The following is a 21,441-nucleotide window of genomic DNA, read 5'->3' on the forward strand; positions in this document are numbered from 1 at the left end:
TCATTGATTTTAATGAGATCGGGATTTCAGCTAAGGAGTTTTTAAAAGATGGCAATCACGCGGAGATAAGATCTCTGTCTTTTATAGTTGCTCTGCTTAATGAATTCCTCATCCTGGCTGTAAGCTTGAGCTAATAGAACAGCAATGAAATATTTCAATGTTAATCAAATCTGCTTCTTTCTTCATCTGTGCTACAGAGGAGAGCATTAAGGACAGCCTCTGAAAAACTCAGGAATCGTTCCTCTTTTTCTACCAATGTTGTATACAACACTCCAGGAACTCGAGTAAACAGATACATCAGCCGTTTGATAGAGGCCCGACAAACTGAGTCTGAGATGGCTGACTTGAACTTCATTACCCTGAAGTATAAGCAAATTGAGCGTGAAAATAAAGTAAGGGGTTTTTAAATTATTTCTACTGATTTCACTGACCATGAGCCAACTAGCGTTGGTTTTTTGTTTGTTTTTAGACAATATTTAAATTCTTCTCACTATCTTTAAATAAATCTCGGGACTGTCTGTCAGTTAAGAGGGAGACATTATCTCCACCTTCTATGGAAGCACTTGAGGGGATAAAAAGAAAGATCAGTATCTTTCTACTCATCAAGATCCTCCCCCATAAAGTTACACATGCTGTGTTTTGGCCTTCCTTTTGCTTCTCCAAACTGCCTGACCTGGGTCACCTGTTTGATGCTGCCTCGTGCCAATGTGGCTGCCTACTGACTCATCTGCCCTGGAGAAGAGTTAATGACAGGGGGATGCTTCCCTCTGCATACGTAGCCTCATAAGTATTGATCCCATCAAACCTAGAAAATATAAAAAAATCTTAAATCTCTGGGCAAGGTTGTGATCTTATGCCGGTGTGACTGTGCTGAAAGCAGTGGACTTACTCCAGACTTATAAGCATGTATATAAGCTAACAAAGTAGAGCTGTTTGTTCTTATGTTGTATGGGGTTTGTTTGTAAATACAAATTGTTTTAAATTTAAAAAAATAAAAGCCTTTGGTTTACGTGTTTAAAAAAGCAAAAGTGATATGATTTTAGATTAATTTGGCAGTAGCATTTATTTTTCCACTGTAAGTCACTTCATAGTCTAAGATTTCATGTCACTACTGTTTTGAGTCAGAAGGCTGTGTGCCACATTGGAGTAATTTTTTTTTAGGTCTTGAGCATTAAGTTTGATTTCAAGTTTCCACAGTGATTTATTATTTAATTGTAATTGTTTTCTTTCAAAATAAGAAAGTTTTTTGGTGTAAATGAGATTGAAATTTGGATCTTTCTGAGAAAACACTCGTGCATTTCCACCACTGAAAAGTGTTCTGTTGTAAGGACTGTGGCTTAGTGGAATCAGGGACAGTAACTACTCAAAACTGAATCCGTATATCTCATTTGCTGCCTCCAGCCTACTAACTAGTGTCCTGTCCTGAGCAGCCGAAGTGACAGGACTCCTTGAAGGCAGTACCAAGGGGCTTTTGGCCTTTTTTTGTGATGAATAAGTGGAGAGGAGTTAGTGCCACCTCCTTCTGGTTCAAAATGGCTGAATCCTTTTTGCTCCAAAAGATGAACTTACGTGTGAGCCTAACCCAGATTTGACTAGTTACAGGGTGAAAACTAAACAGCTAGGCCAACAGGAGCAGCTGAAACAGAAGGATGTCAAGGAAAATGTTGTGTAGACTTGCCTCATCTTTTTTTTTGTGTGTGAATTAAGCAATGATTATTTGTATGTTTGTAAGATGGGTAGGGGCTTGTTTTATTTTAGGCTATAGTTCTTTCTTACTGAGAAAGGACAAGCGTAGGTGGCTGGGTGTGTATAAAATGCTCACTGTCTTAATTTCTTCCTTTCTTTAACAGTACCACCAGCTTCAGGATGAGTACTTCACCAGTGCTGTAGTTCTCTCACTAATTCTAGCTGCCTTATTTGGCCTTGTCTACCTTCTAATAATACCACAGTAAGTTTCTGTCTTTTGCCATTATAATTCAAAGTGGAACATCTTCAAGCATCCTGCACGGGTTAAAACATTAATGTCTTTGGAATGGGAATTAGCACCCAGGTCAGTATCTTCTCAAACAGGAGATTCTCTGTTGGTATACCCTCAGTCTGTTATCTCTTCCATTTGTCCAAAGGAGCCACATTTTGCTATCTTATTTAAAACAATTTCTTCCCTGCTCTCTCTCTTTTTTTTTTCTTTTTTTTTTTTTTGGTAGAAGGATGCACTTAGAAGACAAAAACACTGAAACCTGCTAAACTTATTTAAAGCATTTCTGCACTACAAACAAAGGTGTTACTGCAGCTTTTCTAAATGTATTTGTGCTGGCTTTGGACGAGGTACTTCAGGTATTGATAGCAACATAGATAAAACTATACAGAGCTTGACAGGAACTAAGTACTAAACTATCCATCCAGCTTTTCAGCCCAAATTTATAGGCTGCTGAGGTTTTTGGTATCAATGCTACACTACACAAACTGTGTGTAGTGCATAGTTTGGCCATTCCCACATGAGCTGCAGTCAGACCCTGGCTGCACTAAAGCAGACATAACCAAATACTCATGAAGTATTTGGGGGGTCTCTGATGCTTATTGTTGAGTGATATATTTTAGTGATTACTTCAGATTTTGTCAATTCTATGTGAATGCTTACTAAATAAAAAAATAATTAGACTTCACTTTTAAATCTAGGGGTTATAATAAGTGTGTTCAAGGTATAAAAATGATTAGCAATAAGCTTTTTCAGATGAGAATATCAAAACATTCAAAATAAGCTTCACTCACTTTTACTAGTTATTAGGATTTCAATGGGAATACAACTGGCCACAGGATAATGCTTTTGAAAATCCCATTTTAAATTCTGGTCTTTTCTATTCACAAATCCCCAGTCAGAATAATACTTACTCCTATATTCTATTATTTCTAATTGAAAGTTTAAGAAACACCTTTTTTTACTTTAATAATAATAATCATCATCATCATGTAAATTTGTTATATAATACCTTTCATCTGAAGAATTCAAAGCCACTTACAGAAATCATCTGATTTCTAGACTAGCGATCTCTGCTGACTAATTGGAGCATAGTTAAGAACCCTTTCACCTACTTCTGAAGCAAAGCCCAGCTGCAGCGCATGGCAATTTAGAACAACGAGAGACAAATAGTATTAGTGTAGTTGAAACTAGCATGAATTTCTAAGAATCACATGGTATTGTAGTTGGTAACCTTTCCAAAAAGTACTGTCACTTAGAAAACAGCTGGACAGAGATTCAGTTTAAGCTCTGATCTGACAGACACACAAGCTCCAGCAGAACATGACCACTGAAGGCCATGAAGATGGACTGGTTCATCACTGGGTTAGTTAGAAAAGCCACCCACTGAATGGTCTTAAGTTCTCTCTTCCAGAGTCTGTTGGTGGTGGCTTCATACAACCAAATTACTAGTCTTCTCAGGCTCTTCCCTCGCTGTGACACAGATGCAACCATGAGCTAGACTAAAACTTTGGAAGTATTGGAAAATTTCCCCACTCCACAGAACTTGGAGCTTTAGGTTGCTCTTTAGATTGCCAAAGTAGTTATAAGTATGACAAAAGAATGCAAAAGCCAAGACAAGAAGTGTAATATGTTACTATAATGGGAGAAGTGATAATAATGGTGTTTGACATGTACCACAATATCCCAAGGAGGAGGTTCAAAATCTAGAGACAAGAAAATGTTGTAAGAAAGCCAGTTGCTGCATAAATACACAGAAAGCAATGGGCTTGACATTCTCCCAATTCCTATTATCATCTGAGCAAAACAGCTTCTCAGCTAAAGACATATTTTATATCCCCAGATGGAGTTGGTGAAAGTAAGGCTATGTTCCTGTCAACCTAAGCAATCCAATTATGGAGGCACACATGCAGTGTAGCCACTAAAAGCCCTGATGATGAACCTTTCTGATGTCTTATGCTGTGTTTATTTTTAAAAAACAATGTAGCCCTTTGTTACTGGTGCCAACCCAAATCTCTGTCAGGGTCCCAGTCAGCACTAGTGTCAGTTGTTGGCTTTGGCTGCCTTAAAAGATGCTGTTGCAATCATGTCCCCTGCATTTTTTTCTAGCATACTACCATCCTGAATACAAACCAATTCTCTAAAAGCACAGGAGAGCCTGCTGTCTATTAATACTTGTATTCAGAATCCACACTGACAGCATCTAGAGTCACCTCCCCATTCTGGATACACATACTACACCACAGAATTTTCCCTGTTTGTGTATTGGTGGGAATTGTTACATGAATTTGAAATCAAAGCCAAATACTGAGAAATTCTCCAGCAGAAGAATTGCAATATTCTACTGTTAGAAACCCTATATAAGCAATCTTTCCCCAGTGATGGTCAAGGGCACAGATACATATATGCCTGCAGCCATGGCTCACATATTCTGGACTGGCTGGGTTGCTCTCACAAGACTAGAAAAGGTGTGAAGATCGTGTTATGCTGCTGTCAATACGGCCCTGGTTCCATGGCTGGCTTGGGGCCAGGCTGTTCCTGAGCATAAATTAAAGCTCCAGCACTGGTGGACTAATTTTTGCCAGCTTGCTCACATCCATAAGGTACTGTTCCAATAACACAGGTTTTCTGGAAGAGGGAAGTGTTTGGATTGCACCCCTCTTCTCATGAAGAACAAGCCTATTTTGAAAGATCAGGAGAGGGAAGATTAAGAATAAAAAGAATTATTACAGCACCTTTGTGAAACCTAAGATTTTTCTACCATTGAGGAAGACTTAAAAGGAGGGAGTTGCTCTGTTTCATTAGAAGGGATCGCAGTCTGGTCTGATTTTATTTGACTTGGTAAGTGACTGAGTTGACTGACCTCTGGTTTCTGAATCTTTGAGAAGGAGAGATTAGAAGGGAAAAGCTTCTGGTAACTGTTACACAGCTGCCAAGGCCATGTAATTGGGTTACACACACTTCACTTATAAGAGTCATCATGCTGAATATTCTGCATTAGCCTACAGTTAGAAAGTGTCTCTCCTGACACACCATACAGTTGAATTTTTGAGGTGCTTTGATCTCCTTGCTGAGGTCAGTGGGCACCATATACTAGAGCATTTACTGATTTCTCATTCTTGAGAGCAGTGCATTTCACTGTGGAATTTCCTCTGTGATGGTTAGTATTACAAGGGTGAGGTGGAGATCTTCCACCATTCATCCAAAATACCATTTCAGAAGGACCCCTGTGCTGTTTGTTCTCATCTGCTACTGAGTTGCATTGCTTTACTTCTATTGTGTTTTGATTCTAGGAGTACCGTAGTTCTTGTTCTCCTGGTGTTCTGCATATGCTTCTTAGTGGCTTGTATTATGTACCTACATGTCACACGAGTACAAGTAAGTGATTTAAGATTTTATGACTATTCTTCCTTTTGGTGGTTATGCTTTGTTCGTCCTTTGGAATATGAAGCCATCAGCACAGGCTTCACAGATTCAAAGAGGCTGAAACCAATGTGCTTTTTAAGTTCATTGCTAAGTAATGTATTATGCACTTCAAAAACAAAGATGGTTGACCTGAAAGTAGACTTTTTACATGACTAATCAGTACAGCAGTGTAGCATTCAGTGCCATTAATGCTCTGCTTTTTGTCTTTTTTGCTACGTCTTCCCTGAACACCTACCACTAGCTACTGAATCATTCCAGTGTTCAGATAAACAGCTGCTTTAACCTGACTTTTTCTCCTTTCTGACTATGGAGCACACAAGTTCTCCCTTCCATTCTGACTGGTATCTGGGTATAAAGTCCTGCTAACTTCCTCTCTGGTTTCAAAACTTTTCCTGCCAAAGCAGCAGCTGTTTTGATGGTAAAGCACAATGTTTTACACACGCAACCCTTGGCCTTTTCAAAACCTTTAGTAATGATTAATTCTCCTGCATTACATTTTCACAGCAGTAATGATGCAGAAGGACATTTGGTTGTTGTAGGAGAGAACTAGGTCTGCCAGATAAGAATAAAGCATCTACAGACTAATTTTCTGATGAAAGAAATCTGTAGCGGCTTAATCTAAATTTAGTCTTTTCAGACAAATATCAGGAGAAAACACTACACAGTTAATCAGCTTTGCTGATTAGCACACACTAATTTTTAGTTAAGAAAAAATGCCCTTTGGCAGGAGGAAAGTAATTGTTTTCATGGAAACATAAATAGCGAATTAGCAGAGTATCTGGTACAGAGCAGATCTTTATTTATAAACTTACACAATTATTTGAGAGTAATTCTGATGATCTTTTTTGTTTCATAAAGGCACAGTAGTTTATCATCTGTTGTTCTGTCTTTGGACGGTAGAAACGCAGATGAAGTTTACAGGAAATTGCTCCTCTTTATGCCATTTCCCTGGGGCTAGTGCAAAGTTAAGGTTTGTTCCAGCTGTTTTTGCAGACAACAGAATCTGAATTTATTCCAGGTTCCTCTAGAGATTCAGTATCTTACAGGATCAAATCCAGCATTAGAAAAATGAAGAAACATAAAAACTCAGAATATCGCAGTTTGAAATTTTGTGGTGAAAATTTGTGTTATATAATAAATAAAAGATAATGAATATGCTATGTATAATGAATATAGAATTGTAAACCAGTTATTCCTCTATTTTAATCAGTATTCTGGCACTTATTTGCTATTTTACACTGGACAAGTGACTCGACTTCTACATGCTTTAGCATCGAATGCCTCACTCATAAAACCACTATAACAATGTTTTACTGTACCAGTTACCTAGCATTTTAGGAATCTGACAGTACTTATTTAGTTAATAAAAATTCCACAAATAAAAGAAAACAAAGAAAATTAAGCCCAAAATTATATACTGTCACAAAAGAACAGATGCAATCTTAGAATGACCAAAAGTCAGAAGTATAAATCTTTTAAGTGTCAGTCAGAGTTTTAATTCAGACATGTCTCATACCTTATCTTTTAAAGGTTTATTTTCCTTTTTAACCCAATAGCCTAGCATGTCAACATTTAGAACATATACATACCACACACAAAAAAAAACATGTGTGTGCAATGTGTCAGGACACATTGTCTTTTAATCTGCATTTTGCTTTGTCACTATTGACCATGCAGCATTATCTTTGAACTATTGGGGTTCTCTCTTTAACAAGCAGTAGATAACTTATTTGGTTGCAAACTGAATTAATGGAATATATATATTTCCTTCAAATAAAATTATTATTTTGTATTTTATTTATATGGTTAAAAACAGACATGTTCCACCTCATGTGTGCATAGGATTTTGGTCTAGTTGGGTGGACAACTTGATAGGTAGAAAACAGTCTGGATGATCACATTGGAGTTTATCCTGGGACCTGTCCTGTTAAACATTTTTATCAGCGACCTGGAGAAGGACATGGAGTATACTCATGACAAGTTTTCAGGTGACTTCAATTTCAGGGTAACAGCCAACACACTGGCCGGATGACCATTGAGGGGGACCTAGATAGGCTGGCAGAATGGGCCAACAGGAATCTTACGAAATACAGCATGGATAAATGCAAAGTCCAGGCCCTGAGAAGGAAGACCCACCTGCAATGACACAGGCTGGGAACTGACTAGCTCTGCAGAAATGGCCCTGGGGGTCAAGGCAGACAGTACTTTTGGGCCTCTTGAGGTCCCTTCCAACTTGAACTGTATGACAATGATGAACAAATGCAGAAATAGTCTATCTTTTTTTTCATAGTGTAATTTTGGACACTGCTATATCCCCTTCTTTGAGACACAGTTTTTCAATGTGAAATTCGTACAATTCAAGGTTTTTGTTCTATAATATGCTCACTGTTTTATGAAAGGTGATATACCTCGGGTATCCCAATATATTTTACTGATGCTGACTAATAGTTAAACTGGTTTCTGGTGTAGAAACTCAGGTCCATAATATGCTTATATAAGTCTACTATTGATTTTACATTGGTTGTTCCCCACCTACATTTACATGGACTTAATCCGTACTGAAGCCAGAATGTATTTGTAGATCACACATGGTTTTTTATTTTTTCTGTAATTGCTGTATTCTCATGTTTCACAGCCCAGATGAAGTTGATTCACCTGTAACTACCTCAAGCTTTTAATTCATGGTCAGACATACAGGGGAAATGTCTCTGTGTATGTGAAAGGAAGGGGAGGAGTTTCAATACATGATTTCTATTGTGCCAAGACCACAGAAGCCCTTCTCTATGGGTACTTTACTGCTTGCTGGAAGCTATGCTTTTGATGTTGATGATACCCATGAAATGAACAGCTTTCCTTCAGGACTGGTGACTTTCATCCAAAAATTAGGTGTTTGCTTGCTCCATTTGATCTTAAGTCAAATCCAGCCTTGATAAGTCTGAGCCCCTTCCTTTTAAGGGACACAGGATTGTTCCCCCTTTAAATCTGATGGTTTCCTGGAGTTGATTCTTGCCCCTTGAAGTCACTGGAAGAAGTCCTGTAGTCTGAAAGACATATCATGGATCCAGTAGATAATAGATGCCCCAAACATTCTTAATGCAAGGGGAAAAGAAGGAAAGCAGCTTTCTCTGAAACCTGAGTAGATCAGTGTGACTAGAACAAGCACAAGTACTAAAGCCTGACAGACTTATCCTTCCTCTCTCACCTTCTGTTACTGGCTTCATATACGCTCACAGCAGCAAGCACTTCACACTTCACAGTGATGGAATCAGGGTAAAAATGGAGATGAGCAAAAGATTCACAATACTCCATTCCACCAGACATTTTTGTTCTCTACTGCTCTTTCTGCTCTGACAAATTCAGTATTTTTAATGAGTCCTGATAATTAAAACTACCCTGGCATTTAATGTGACTATTACAACAGAAGACACAAATACCACTCCAAAATTCTATGCTACCACAGCATGTTCTCTTGGATCACTATTTGTAGCTGATAATTTGCAAGGCAAAAGATGCTTTGGGTATTTTCCCCATGGGAACAAAATCAAATGCCATCCTAATTTATTATTTGCATTATGAGCAGACATCCTACTAACCTTTCAAAGAGTTTTAATTATAGGGAGAAATAATGTATAGTAATAATAATTTCACATTTATTACCCCAAAAATGGAATTACCATTAAAACACATGTACACAATAATACCTGCATGCTTGTTTCATAATTTGCAGTGCAGGCAAAATTTCCATATCCCTTATTCACTTCTTTTTATAGACTGCTAAAAAATAACAACCGCACATTAAAAAATACTTTTAAATCTTTATCTATAAATCTTTTTTTTTTTCTTCCTTAGTGTTTTCCAGGGTGCCTGACAATACAAATTCGTACCATTTTGTGTATTTTTATTGTGATCTTAATATACTCCGTGGCTCAAGGATGTGTGGTGAGTATTTAAATCAAGTAAAGCTTAATTTAGCATTCTGTTTAAAGAACAACCTGGTACGGATCTGTTAAACACATACCATATTCTCGTCTGGTGAATTCCAGCTCTTTTTATTATTCATACTTGCAGAGCATGTTTCTTCAAAATTAAAGCCCTTTGCTATAATTTGAACTTTCACTGCCCTGAGTCAGTATGTTGAATTAGGAATGGCAAAGCTGTTAGGAAGTTACACAGATAATACCTAGTCAACACCTATAGAAATTTTTATATCAAACCTTAGTATCACATAGTCTGCTGATGTCATGTACTTTATAGGAACACTATTTTTAAATGTTCAACTTGCTTACTAGTTCAATGGCTAATATTTTGTGACAGGCAAGGCATGGTGTCAAACAACATTACTTATTTCTGTGTGGCAACTTATAGAACATATTTCTGTGTAATAACAGGGATATTTTTAGTCCAAGCAGATCAAAAGGTAACAAGATCTTAGAATATGGAGAGTATTGCGTAACAAGAAGAGGTGCTTATGCTGTGCTACTTACATGATCCATCCACATCTAATGTCTAGGAAGCTTCTCGTGTATGAAATGAACTTGCTCAACACTTCTGAAAATTGAGCTTCTTTTACTGTAGATTAGCAGCCAGTTCTACATGGTGGACTTGCATGTCAAATGGGATTTAAACTTCCACCTAAGTATTTGGCATTTAGTTGCCTTGTCAAATTCCTAGCACTCAAGTACAGCATTTTGGCTGCTAATGCTAATGAATTAAACATGTTAGGGTACCCAAAGGAAAGATTCCACACAAAAATAGCACACTAAACACAATTGGAAATGCTGAGATGGCAGATGTCTCAAATCATGCCTCTCTGCGGCATTTAGGCAATGTGTTCTGACCAGTAGGAAGACAGTGATTTCATGAGCAATTCACTGTGCTAACTGAGATGCCAAGCCCCTTATTTTGTATTTTGTGTATTCACTCGTCCCTGGACCTGCCCTTAGAACATCTACCAAGCTGATCGCCATGAACTGAATGGGCAGAGGATTCCTTTTCTGCGAATTCCAATGTCCTGAGAAGTACCAAGAATTACTGATGTTCAGACATTTCTGGGAATTCCTGAACATCAGCTGTGTGAGCAACACACAGCCCTAATAGCACACAGACATATATGTGGTTCTTAATGTGCATATAAGCCCAAAATGCATAGAGATGTGCAGTGCTTCCAGGCTAGCTAGCATCTCAGCAAGTTCTGTGTATCTGACTTTGGGATTGAGATGAATATTACGACAGCTGGAACCTTTGTGGATCAGCCTCCATAGATCTGACACATACTTTGACCAAATGAAACAAGCACCATTGCTGCCACTTAAAGGCAGTGAAAATGGGAAACAGACATCATAAGGCCTAAGGCAAACGATGAACATCGGTGGAAGAAGGTAGAGTAGAATTCAGAAGTTCTGGCCTCCAACAAGGCAGTGATCATTCAGTTACAACTTAGAATAGGTCACAAATATAACTTTATCCTTTCTTGAAGCAAAAATAGCCTGCAACCATTAAAATGTTAGGAAAAATGTTTAATCAGTAGAAATTATTAGTTCCTGCAAAGTAATGCCTCAAGAATTCTCAGCTAGCAGAGGAGCTAGGTGTTGAGGTTTCACTCTCAGTTGTAGAGCAGATGGTGTTTTGTTGGATGGATTGCACATCATTTATGAAGCTCTCATGCATGCCTGTGTTTTTGGATGAGTTTAGTATGAACAGCATTTTTAAGGATACTGAACAAAATCACATTAAACAGATTTTTCACTTCACTCTCTCTCATCTGATTTCATAATGTTAGCCATTATGAGTTTAACTCACATTTTATCTGTTATGTCTCATCTTTCTAAATGACTACAACCCCCTGTAAAATATATTGCTTAATCACCTTTCAGGTTGTCAGTTATTTTACAGCATGCTATAAAATTTTGTTATCAGTGGTTAGGATGAAATAAAAAGGTCTAATAACACACTTCAAAAAAGAAGCTTAAGTACAGGGCAGTACTTATGTGGCAGTGCCTGTTAAAATCAATTTCACACTACCATCCCACTCTCCCCTTTTATGGTAACTCTTATCCTCTCCCTTCGTAAGGGGTGAAGGTTGGAGTGCAATTAAAACTGGAGCTCTAGGGACTTGCACTATTTGCCAGAAATTCCTCCCTTTCTTGGGTAACAGCTCTGAGATGTGTACATGACACTGCCTTTGGAAGAAGCAGGTTAAATTTCATTAAATTTCCCATAGAAAATGCACTAAAACATTTTTTTATTTCCCAGTCTAGGAAGGAAATGGAACTCCTTGGATAACTGAAATGGCAGGGATAATTAAAGATGAGGCCTTGTATTTGAATCATATGTGATAGCAGAAGTAGCTCTGAAGTGGAGAAAAGATATTATTCATGTTTAGCTTTTCAATCAAAGATTAAAATATGTTTTATTTTATATTTGATTAATTGAAATGGATACAATTTACATAGTCAATAAAACAAACACACTTCTTTCTGTGCTCTGTGCAAGAACCTTTCTCACCCGCATGGCCATGTAAAATGTTTACTGAAGTTCCTTAATTTTGCAGGAACATGTTGGCTTGAGAGCCTCTTGGTTTTGAGCACTTGGAGGGAAACTGTTCAACTAAGCCCAGACTTTAACTGGTTGCCCTTAGTGGCATCTAATGAACAAAGAGTGTCTCCCACCTGAAACTGAGTAAAGTGTTACAGGAAAAGGAGAGAGATTTTATTAGAGCAGTGAGCTAGATGGGAACTCCATGGCCATATTTTCCCAATTAGAAACGAACTACAGTCAGCCCCCATAGCAGCTGCATTTCTGTTTATTTCATATTTAACTTTCTACCCTTCTTGCCTCTCCTGTCTTTTCTAGGTTGGCTGTATGCCTTGGGTTTGGAATACCAATTCCAGCAGTTCAATAGTTATCATTTCTCCTGGTGGAACAAATAAAACAATGAATGAACTTCCATGTGACACAGCCCACTATGCTTTCCTTTCCTGTGTAGTGGGGACTCTCACCTTGGCAATATTTCTACGTGTATCTTCCTTGCCAAAAATTATTCTCCTGCTTTTTGTTACAATTTTATACATAGTTATTCTGGAACTGAGTGGTTACAGAAAAGCAGTGGGGTAGGTATCTTGCAAAGTTAAAGCAATGGATATTTCTCTACAGATAGTCATGATGTTGACCACTCATCTGTGAATTGTCTTCTAGCATTCAGTGCTACTTAGAGCTATATGCTCGAAATACTTAAGCCATACATATGAAATACTTAAGCCATCCTCTCCCCAGCAATTGTAGGACCTAGTAATATCCATCAACAGGAGATTAGCTTTTGGGAACTAGCAAGTGTTGCCCCATTATTCTGTAGTTTTATGCTAACGTACCTCAGCTGAACACATTGCAGTCTAATTATAATATGAAATAGAAAAACACTGTTGAAAACTTCACTTCCGTCTTTCAGCAGCCCTCAACCAATTCCAATTTCATTTAAGCTTTTGAGCTTTTGAGTGTTTTTATATTTCCTAATTAAAAGCATGCACACACATTACAATAATGCGTAGCATTACAAAATCCTCAAGAAGTTGAATGTTGCTGTGATGCAGTGATCAGATTTACTGTCACCCATCTCCCTGCCCATGTGAGCCTCTTCAGAAAAGGCTAGTGATTAGGGGGTGCCCACATGTTCTAAACTAATGATCCGATATTAAAAAATATGCAGTGTTAGGTATTAGAAAACCTGGAATAACCCGTTTACTTTCCTTTTATTTTTAAGGGGTGGCTCCTTTTATATGCGTGGCTATGAACCAATACTAGCCATTTTGCTATTTTCTTGTGCTTTGGCACTGCATTCCAGACAGGTGGACTTGAAGCTGCGTCTGGACTACCTCTGGGCTGTGCAGGTAAGTCACAGGACTTTTGTTTCTAGTATCCATGCACACAAAATGATGTCTGACTTTTTGAATTGGCTTGCAAATACTTTCAGAACAAATCAGTTGGACTAAGACACTTTCAAAATTTTTCATGTGCATTGGGGTTTACAGAGAAAAATTACTAGACCTTTCTTTCCACAGACCTATAAAATTTGTTTGCTCTGGAGAAGTGATTTTTTGTTTGGTTGTTGTTGTTCCATAACAGTACATCATCAATAAAGTAATATATTTATATCTAAGGTGCATTATGAATATAGAGAATTTCAAACATGGGAAATTGACTGTTAGCAATATATACTTGAGATAAAGAAATTAAATCCATGGGGTTTTTTCATGTTATAATACAAAAAGGGGTGAAAATAAGTTGATGTTCAGGTAAACTGAAAAGAAGCAAATAAAACTGATAAAAGGAAATACTTATACCCATATTATGCAATGAAACTATGGAACTCTTTCCCAAAGGAAGATCAGAAATTTATTTAGATACCAAGTGTATGTTTTTTTTTTTTAAATGTATTTTCTAACTATCATAATCACATCAAAACCTATAGAAATTATATTAGCCATAAGCAGGGGCATCAGGAAATGTCTACCTCCTGTCACACCTCTAAGCAGTCCTATTCGCACCTCCAAAGAGTTTCACGTTGGCCCCTGAAGGAAGGAGAAAGTTGAAGAAGATATAAGTTTGTTTTGGTGGAACTTGGAAGTTGCCTTTCTGATAAATCTTACACTTTTACACTCTTGTAGTTCACAGAGGTCACATCCTGTTCTCACCTACACCCTGTTAACTATGTTGTTAAGAGGACTGTATAAATCATCGCAGTGCTTGCTTTTATGTTTAAGATCAAGATGGGAACACATGGGTTAAACAGATCCCTGACTCTACTGTGTTACCTAGAATAGAGAAATCAGGAATGACTTAGCTCTGTTATCTTCTACTCTTATTAAAGTTTTTCAACCTAATAGTTAAGCTCTGTTGGGATTTTTTGTTTGTCTTGATGTCCAAGACCACGTCCACCTCCTTTATGATTTAAGTTTATCTTGTTCTATAATTTCTGTGGACTCTGTGCTGTTTAACTGAGTCAACAACGTGTGATCACTTCATTTAATTTTTGTCCTATGACCTGCAGTATTGATAGGTGCTGTGCCTGTCAGCCTCAGAAGTTTGTTTTGGACAAACTGGTAATAGTTTCCGCTTGCTGTGGTGCCATATCTAGTTTTCAGGAGGGGAAAAAAAAAAATCCCCTGACTTCGAAACTCAGAGCAGCACGTGACTAGCTGTAGAGCAGCTATCTTTATATAGATTGGCTATATGTGAGTGCCATACAATCCATGAATACGAGACCTTCTGTGTGTTATTCCTAGCCATGAAATAGAGTAGCAAGCAGATACTATTGAAGCAGAAGATACTGTTTTGCTATCCTGTGGCCTTTCAACAGGTCAAGAGTTCGTTCCAGCATCTTAAATGCTTTTCATCATTCCAGCTACTATGACTTGCATGGTGAATTGTATATCCCTAAGGAATGTACTTAAAGATTCTTAGTTTTAAGTTGGCTTTTAATTAGCAATCAATTAGTTTTAAAAATTCAAGTACAGGAAACTAATAGGATGCTTGCCTGCTGAAAGACCAGAACTGGACAATAGTAAAGGAAGAAATACAAACTTTTTCTGTTTTCTTGGGGCCAGGTTTTACAGAAATACCTAGTCGTCTACCATTATTAAAACCATCATGCACTTACTCCAAAGGACTGTAAGGGGAGTTAAGAGATATGGATGCCTATCAAATTTCAGTAATGTCCAGTGGCATCTTCAGGTACCATTTCAAAAAGCGCTTTTCATCTGAGAAGATCAAATGGCATTTTCAGATCTTTTCAATTGCAAATCAGGTACTTATGTGGTACCGTCTTGTCTGTGAGATTTGCATGATAATAATCAGAAAGGAAAAAAAAACAGTGTAGGTAGAAAATTCAGCAATTAGAGATCAACATAACTACCAGTCTTTGAAATCAGTATGCTGGGTAGATGCTTGGCCTCTTTGATGATCTGGGCATAAACCCTTGTTCTTCTCAATTCCACGTGGAAGACCTGTTCCCTGTACAATAAACAATAGTGAATAACATGTTGTAAGGAATGTTGTCCCGGTTTCTACTCTGTGTATTGGTTGTAAATGATACTGAATACAAGTGCTAATTAACATAACATGCAGAAGTACCATCATGATGGATGTAACAGAAGTGCTTATGGTGCTTACCTCTTCAAATGGTTAAGTAAAAAAACCATTATCTTTGTACTTATTAGGCTCTTTGGCATAGTAAAAATCTGAGTATTGAAAGCTCTGGGAAGACTGTTGGTTGGAAATATCTATATGTTAAAACTGCCTTTGAATAGTTAGCAAACGCCAAGCTACTAATTGTTTAACAATCTTTAAGTGGAGACAAGGGTAAAAACCACCTTCCTGAGTGACAGTTTTCTCTAGCTGCTGGACTGCAGGAGCCCTGTCTATGGTTAAACAGCATTTTTGGTCATGTTTCTCTACAGCTGCAGTACTACTTACCATTGAACCATGTTGGCTTAACTTGGTTACGTTCTTGGTAAGCAGGAGTTTTAGAAAGACCATTGACTTAGTGCACAGGGACTGTGGAGATTTTGTTCTGTTTTACAGAATGAGTGTGCTGGTTCTTTGTGCAAACACAGTATGAACCACTGCTAGAGCTGGAGACTCACATCTCCCAGTAGCCAGCTGCTGCTGTGTGAAAGATGTGCCAACATGGTACAACATGTATTTTTAGGAAGCTTCTCAGTTGTTGGCTTACAACGGGGAGAATTTCAGACTCAAGGGCTATTCTGGAAGTTGTAAGCACTTTGTTTGTATGCTTTTAGTAAGGCTCATTGTGGGGCTAATCCTGTAAAAATGTTCTCAGATGAATAAAACCATTTGTGGCATAAGCTGCAATAAAAAGGATTTCATAGATATTTTCATTTACTTCATGATGAACAACAAGCAGTCTAGTACTAACTAAATGATACTTTAAACACTGAAAGTATCCTGCAATTAATACCCTTATTAATAAGAATGTAGAGACAGACGCTCAGTGGTCTATGCTAAGGTCTGAGGAAAACCCATTTCCACAGATTTTGTCTGCCACATCAGGAAAAAAATGTGTTTTAAGGAAAAGCAGATTTCAATCAAGAAAAACTGATTTAGAAAAATGATACAGTTTTAAGAAAAGTTAACCTGATTTCCATGCATCTAGGTTACATAACCAGAACAGAGATAATACAGTATGATTTATGTACATCCTGTGGAAAAAATAGATTTTTCTGATTGATGATAAGTTGTTAAAACATTTATATTTGTTCTTACTGTTCACACATCAATGGTGTTAGGTAGGTTCTTGTTGATTTTGCTAGGTTTTTTTCTGTGCCAAATTTAACCTTTCTGAATATCATAGTATTTCCAGAAAATATCTGTTTTGGTTTGGTTTATTTTTAACAGGCAGTGGGAAGAGAATTTCATTTTCTACATAACATTGTTGAGTAACTCTGTGTGCTTCATATGACAATAACTGTGAATAGCAAATATAGGAGCATTTTACTTATTTGTGACTGAAAATAACTTTTTCTTATGCAAATTATTCAACAGAAGTGGAAGAAAAACCAGGACAAATAAATACAAGCAATAAATTTATGAAGAAGCTAAAACTGCCAAAAAAATGGAGTTGCTCACTCACCCAGGATTTGTCAGGGGAGGAAAATAAGAATAATACAATAATATGACTGATTGTTGCATTCTTTAGGGAATACTAGAATATAATTCAGCTGTCTTTTCTAATCCGTGACACTTGTAAGAAATAAGTATTTTACAGTCGTCAGGCAAGACTTGCCAGGTGTACTTGCACTTCCTCTTAAAAATCTGGCCCTATAGAAGCAGTGGGATGGGTCTCTTCCCTGTGGTTTTAGTGCCACCTTCAGGTACAAAGACGATGTTCCTGCAGCACCGGTGCCCGGCTTTTTTCTAGCTGTATCTTGAAACAGTGGATTTTCATGTGATAACTCTTCAAACAGTGACATTGCTGCAGCATTTTTATGCTTATTAAACAGTCACCTGATAGCTCAGGTGATACAACAGCTCAGACCACTTCCTGAAGAGAGGATGTGTACCAGAGAGGATGCGTACCAGTTACCAGCATTGTAAAAACTGTGGGATGCTGTGTAACTTTGTAAAATGCAATAGCTGTTAATTACATTGATGTCAAAAGCCATAGTACCAAAGAACATTTTAAATTTTGTCACCAGGTCCGAAGCAAAAACAAAGCCTGCTTTTAAATACTGCAGCTCTGCAAATACAGTTAAGTTCTGCAAAATGACCTAGCTGCCACGAATACCAAACAGGTAGAAGCAAAAAGCAGAATGTGAAAAATGATGTTGTTCATGCCTATGTGTTTTCTTTCTTGTTTATTTTCACACTAATCGGCCTTGTTTTTTGAGCATGATATTGCATGATGTTATGATATTGCATAAATATCATGCTGGCAGCTTTCCTTAATTAACCAATAGGAATAGGGGCAAACAGACAAAGGTTTGGATGCTATTTAGCTGTCTGGATAATATTTCCACCAGGAATGTAAAAACCTGTGATCTGTGCTACTTTAATCTTCTTTCTCCAGCCCCAAGTACTCCTTCTCCCTTCTCAGTGTCTGTTTTGCCTGGGCAAGGGTGATGCCTACACATCCTTTTATCCCACCTGCTCAAAGAGTAGGCATTAGGAGTTCGTAAGTCCCAAGGAGGAAAGACAGTTTTCATTGCATTTCCCTGAAGGGCAGAAAGGAGGAAGCTGGAAAAAGGTCCAGAAAATATCAGTAATTGGTTTACTTCCCTCCCCGTAGAGCCATGTGATGGAATAGTTTTAGAGTCCTCACTGCTGAACATGACCAAGTCTTTTTTACTTCACCTTCACTCCTTATCTTCCCTTGCAAGTGACACAAGGAGATCTTTCCTCTTTCCCCAGGCAGCTCCTGAGGAGTTGCCTATATGAGAGCTGTCTTAAGCAGTGCAGGGCGAGAGGATGGATACTCAAATTCTATGCAGTAGTAGCAGAGAAGGTATACTTCGGTTCATATTCCTAGCAGATCACTTTAATAAAGGCAGGATGTTAGACATTTGGTATGCCTCGGTGGTGTAAGTGCAGTCCATGCAGAGACTCCGGCTAGGGTACCAGCAACAATGTAGCAGTATTAACCCTGTGTGTGTTCTAAGCTAATATACCTTGCTTTTCAACACGACTAAGTAGCTCAGGAGTGCTATGCTAACTCCATGGACATTCTGCTTCTAGGTCTGGGGCTAGGTCAGGCAGAGCTAACACATCTTAGTCTTCATGGCACTGCATTGCCCCACATAGGCATTGCCAGTGCAAATGTCTCCCTGAAACACAGGAAGAGAGTGCACTCCTCTCTCCCTGTTGGCTCGGAAGTGCCTGACCTGAAATAGGCCAGGGCACAAAAAGCTAAGAGCACTTGACCTACATTCCCCTCATTCTGCTGTTTGCATAGTTTGTCTCTATTTAGGGTTTGCCACCATTACATACCATGGTATTATTCAAGGGCCTTCCATGGCCTTAATAGCTTTCATCGCATTTCTGGCAACTGAACCTTCTCAGAGTCAAAATTGTAGTTAACAGTTTTGCACCCGAAGAGGGGAAGAGACACTTGCTAGGTGTGTTGGAAATGTAGCATTCTGCTGTGTTTCTTAGCAATGGTGATATCCTTGATGCCTTTCCCTGCTCTTAGGGGATTTTGCCACCCCTTCAGTCATGACTTTGGTGGTTTGGTTTGAGCCACTAGCTCTTCACTCAAGAGCTCAGTTCTCAGCCTCTTAGTCATGGCTGTGGTCCCATCATTGTGAACATTGTCGCACCCATCCTGCACACACATTAGTGTCACTGGCATTTCTCTCCCAGTAGCTTCATGATCATATCGAAGCAAGACAGAAAGGAGGAGAAAAGGCATCACATGCCTTAAAGTTCTGTCAGAAGGAAACAACCAGAAAACCAACAGGCTAAAGTGTCCTTTCTCATTTATTTTATGTTAGTATATTACAATTGTCTTTTATTTCTGTGCGTCAAAGGCTGGACAGAAGTCCAGCAACATGACGAAGGTCACAAGGGTCTGCTTCAGTGCTGGCAGCTTTGTCCTTGTGCTGTGGCTTGCTCTGAAACCTTTGTTGTGAATCATACACAATGGTAGGAAACGCTACATGTTGCTGAAGAACTTTCTCAATCATGTCGTCCAAAATGAACACTTTGGTCCACAACTGGGCAAGGCAGAGGAATCTGATCACGCATTTCCAGATCAGAAATGAACAGCAGCTGCCAGTGATTGAGCAACATCACTATCCGTGCAATGCCTCAAACTGATTACTCCACTTACCTACCCCTGCTTGATTACTTTGACTTGTCCAGAAATCTCTACACACTGGCCCAAAGGTGTATTGTTCTTTAGGCTGCTATTCTGCCCCATACTGTATTGGGAGCTTAACTGAGAACCTTAAACATTCGTAGGAGGAAAGCAACAAAAATGTTCTTATTAAAAAAATAGAGGAATGGATAAGCAAGCCCAAAATGGATTTTTTTATTCAGAGTATGAATTCAGTTGGCAAATCTCTTTGCTGTCATCAGAGTAAAATTTCCCATGTTCCAGTATGATGTAAAAATGGAGTTGTAAGCTTGGTTTGGATTTTCAGCTGGAAAAAGCTTTTTATTTTTACTATTAGAACATTTAAATTCCAACAGTCAGACTAAATGCAAGAGGTCATTACACATGGTTATAGACAACAATAAGTCAGAGCCAGAGTTATACCACCAAAATAGAGGAAGGATATTTCAAGAAAACAGCATATTAAAAAATATAAAAAGCAAAAAAAGTGTCAGGAAAACAGCTCACAAACAGGAAATAGATACTTGCTTAGAATAAAAATTTCAGATATATTTCTTGCAGAGCTTAACTGCTATTTAATGTTTACTGATATTTCACCTCTGGAATAAATTCTGATCCTTATTACACAAATTAGAGGAGGAGCTGAGAATTTATTTCAAAAGGGAATAATTCCTGAAGAAGTTATGTTTATAAAACCAGTTCTCTTTCAGTATTCTTTCTACTTGTAAAGAAATTTAAGAATACAGAAGTAAACTGCAAGGCAAAGCAGCCTGTGTGATTTGAATAAAAAGGTTGTTTCCTAAGTTTTGTCATGGAAAGCAAAAATTAGCTTCCTGAAAAAAAAAAAAATCACATGAAAAGAATATTGTAAGACTATCCAAAGGCAAGAAGTGACTGGTCTTCTCCTACTTAGACAGGAATGGATAGTGAGAAAAGTATGGGCACTTTGTAATAGATCAGGATAGCAAGTTCTAGATACAAAAGGGAAACCAACAAAGATTAGAGCAGATTCTTCAGTGATTTATGTGGTTGTAGGTTCTCAACAATGCCTGAGAATTTGGCCTTCCAGTCTTCTGCTGACTGGAACTAGATAAACAAAATCATATTGGGATCATGGCAGAAGGTTTGTGTTACAGTTCTGAGTGTGATTGAAGAGCAAAGAATAAGCTGTGATTTCTATGAGATGAATTATATGGTACTGATCAAATGTTTTCTAATTGAAATCAGAATGTGGGGCCAAAAGTCACTCTAACAACAAGGAGCAAATTCCAGAGAAGTAATTTTGCAGAAGAGTCTACTAAGGACTAGGCTGGAATTTGCAAACCTAGGAGTCCCAAATGAAATCCCTAGATTTTCAGTATTTTTCCAATAAGGGGTCTGATTTTTAGAATTGTTTCCTAATGCATGACTCCCACTAACTCCTGTGAGTCAAGACACTTGTAATAAGATATCAGTATCTTGGGTTAAGGACCTCACCTGTGTTAACTCCTAGGCACTCTTTCTGAATGCCATCATTCACATGAATGATAGAATTTCTGTTGCTGCTGTGCACAGAAATTTCTGTGTGCAGGAACTGTATATGTTTTCATGACAAATACCAGAGTAATTAAAACCAACTCTAGAAATGCTAGGTTTTCTATATTAAAATTTTTTTTTTAATTGCATATAATTCTTAAGGATGTTCAATTTTAAAACC

General features: G+C 38.0%; 1 protein-coding gene across 2 annotated transcripts in view; it reads left to right on the plus strand.

The window, feature by feature from the left end:
• The window catches only part of ADCY1 (adenylate cyclase 1), a 152,611-nt gene that overhangs the window by 121,349 nt on the left and 9,821 nt on the right, over nt 1-21,441 (plus strand). For both annotated transcript variants that reach the window (XM_075493679.1, XM_075493680.1), the window contains exons 9-14: nt 198-392; nt 1,851-1,948; nt 5,269-5,353; nt 9,251-9,340; nt 12,254-12,510; nt 13,158-13,284. In XM_075493679.1, the coding sequence (XP_075349794.1) occupies nt 198-392; nt 1,851-1,948; nt 5,269-5,353; nt 9,251-9,340; nt 12,254-12,510; nt 13,158-13,284 (852 nt within the window). The remainder of the gene's footprint in view (nt 1-197; nt 393-1,850; nt 1,949-5,268; nt 5,354-9,250; nt 9,341-12,253; nt 12,511-13,157; nt 13,285-21,441) is intronic.

The sequence above is a fragment of the Mycteria americana genome, chromosome 2 (genome assembly GCF_035582795.1).
Source record: "Mycteria americana isolate JAX WOST 10 ecotype Jacksonville Zoo and Gardens chromosome 2, USCA_MyAme_1.0, whole genome shotgun sequence".
Taxonomy (NCBI): Eukaryota; Metazoa; Chordata; class Aves; order Ciconiiformes; family Ciconiidae; genus Mycteria; species Mycteria americana.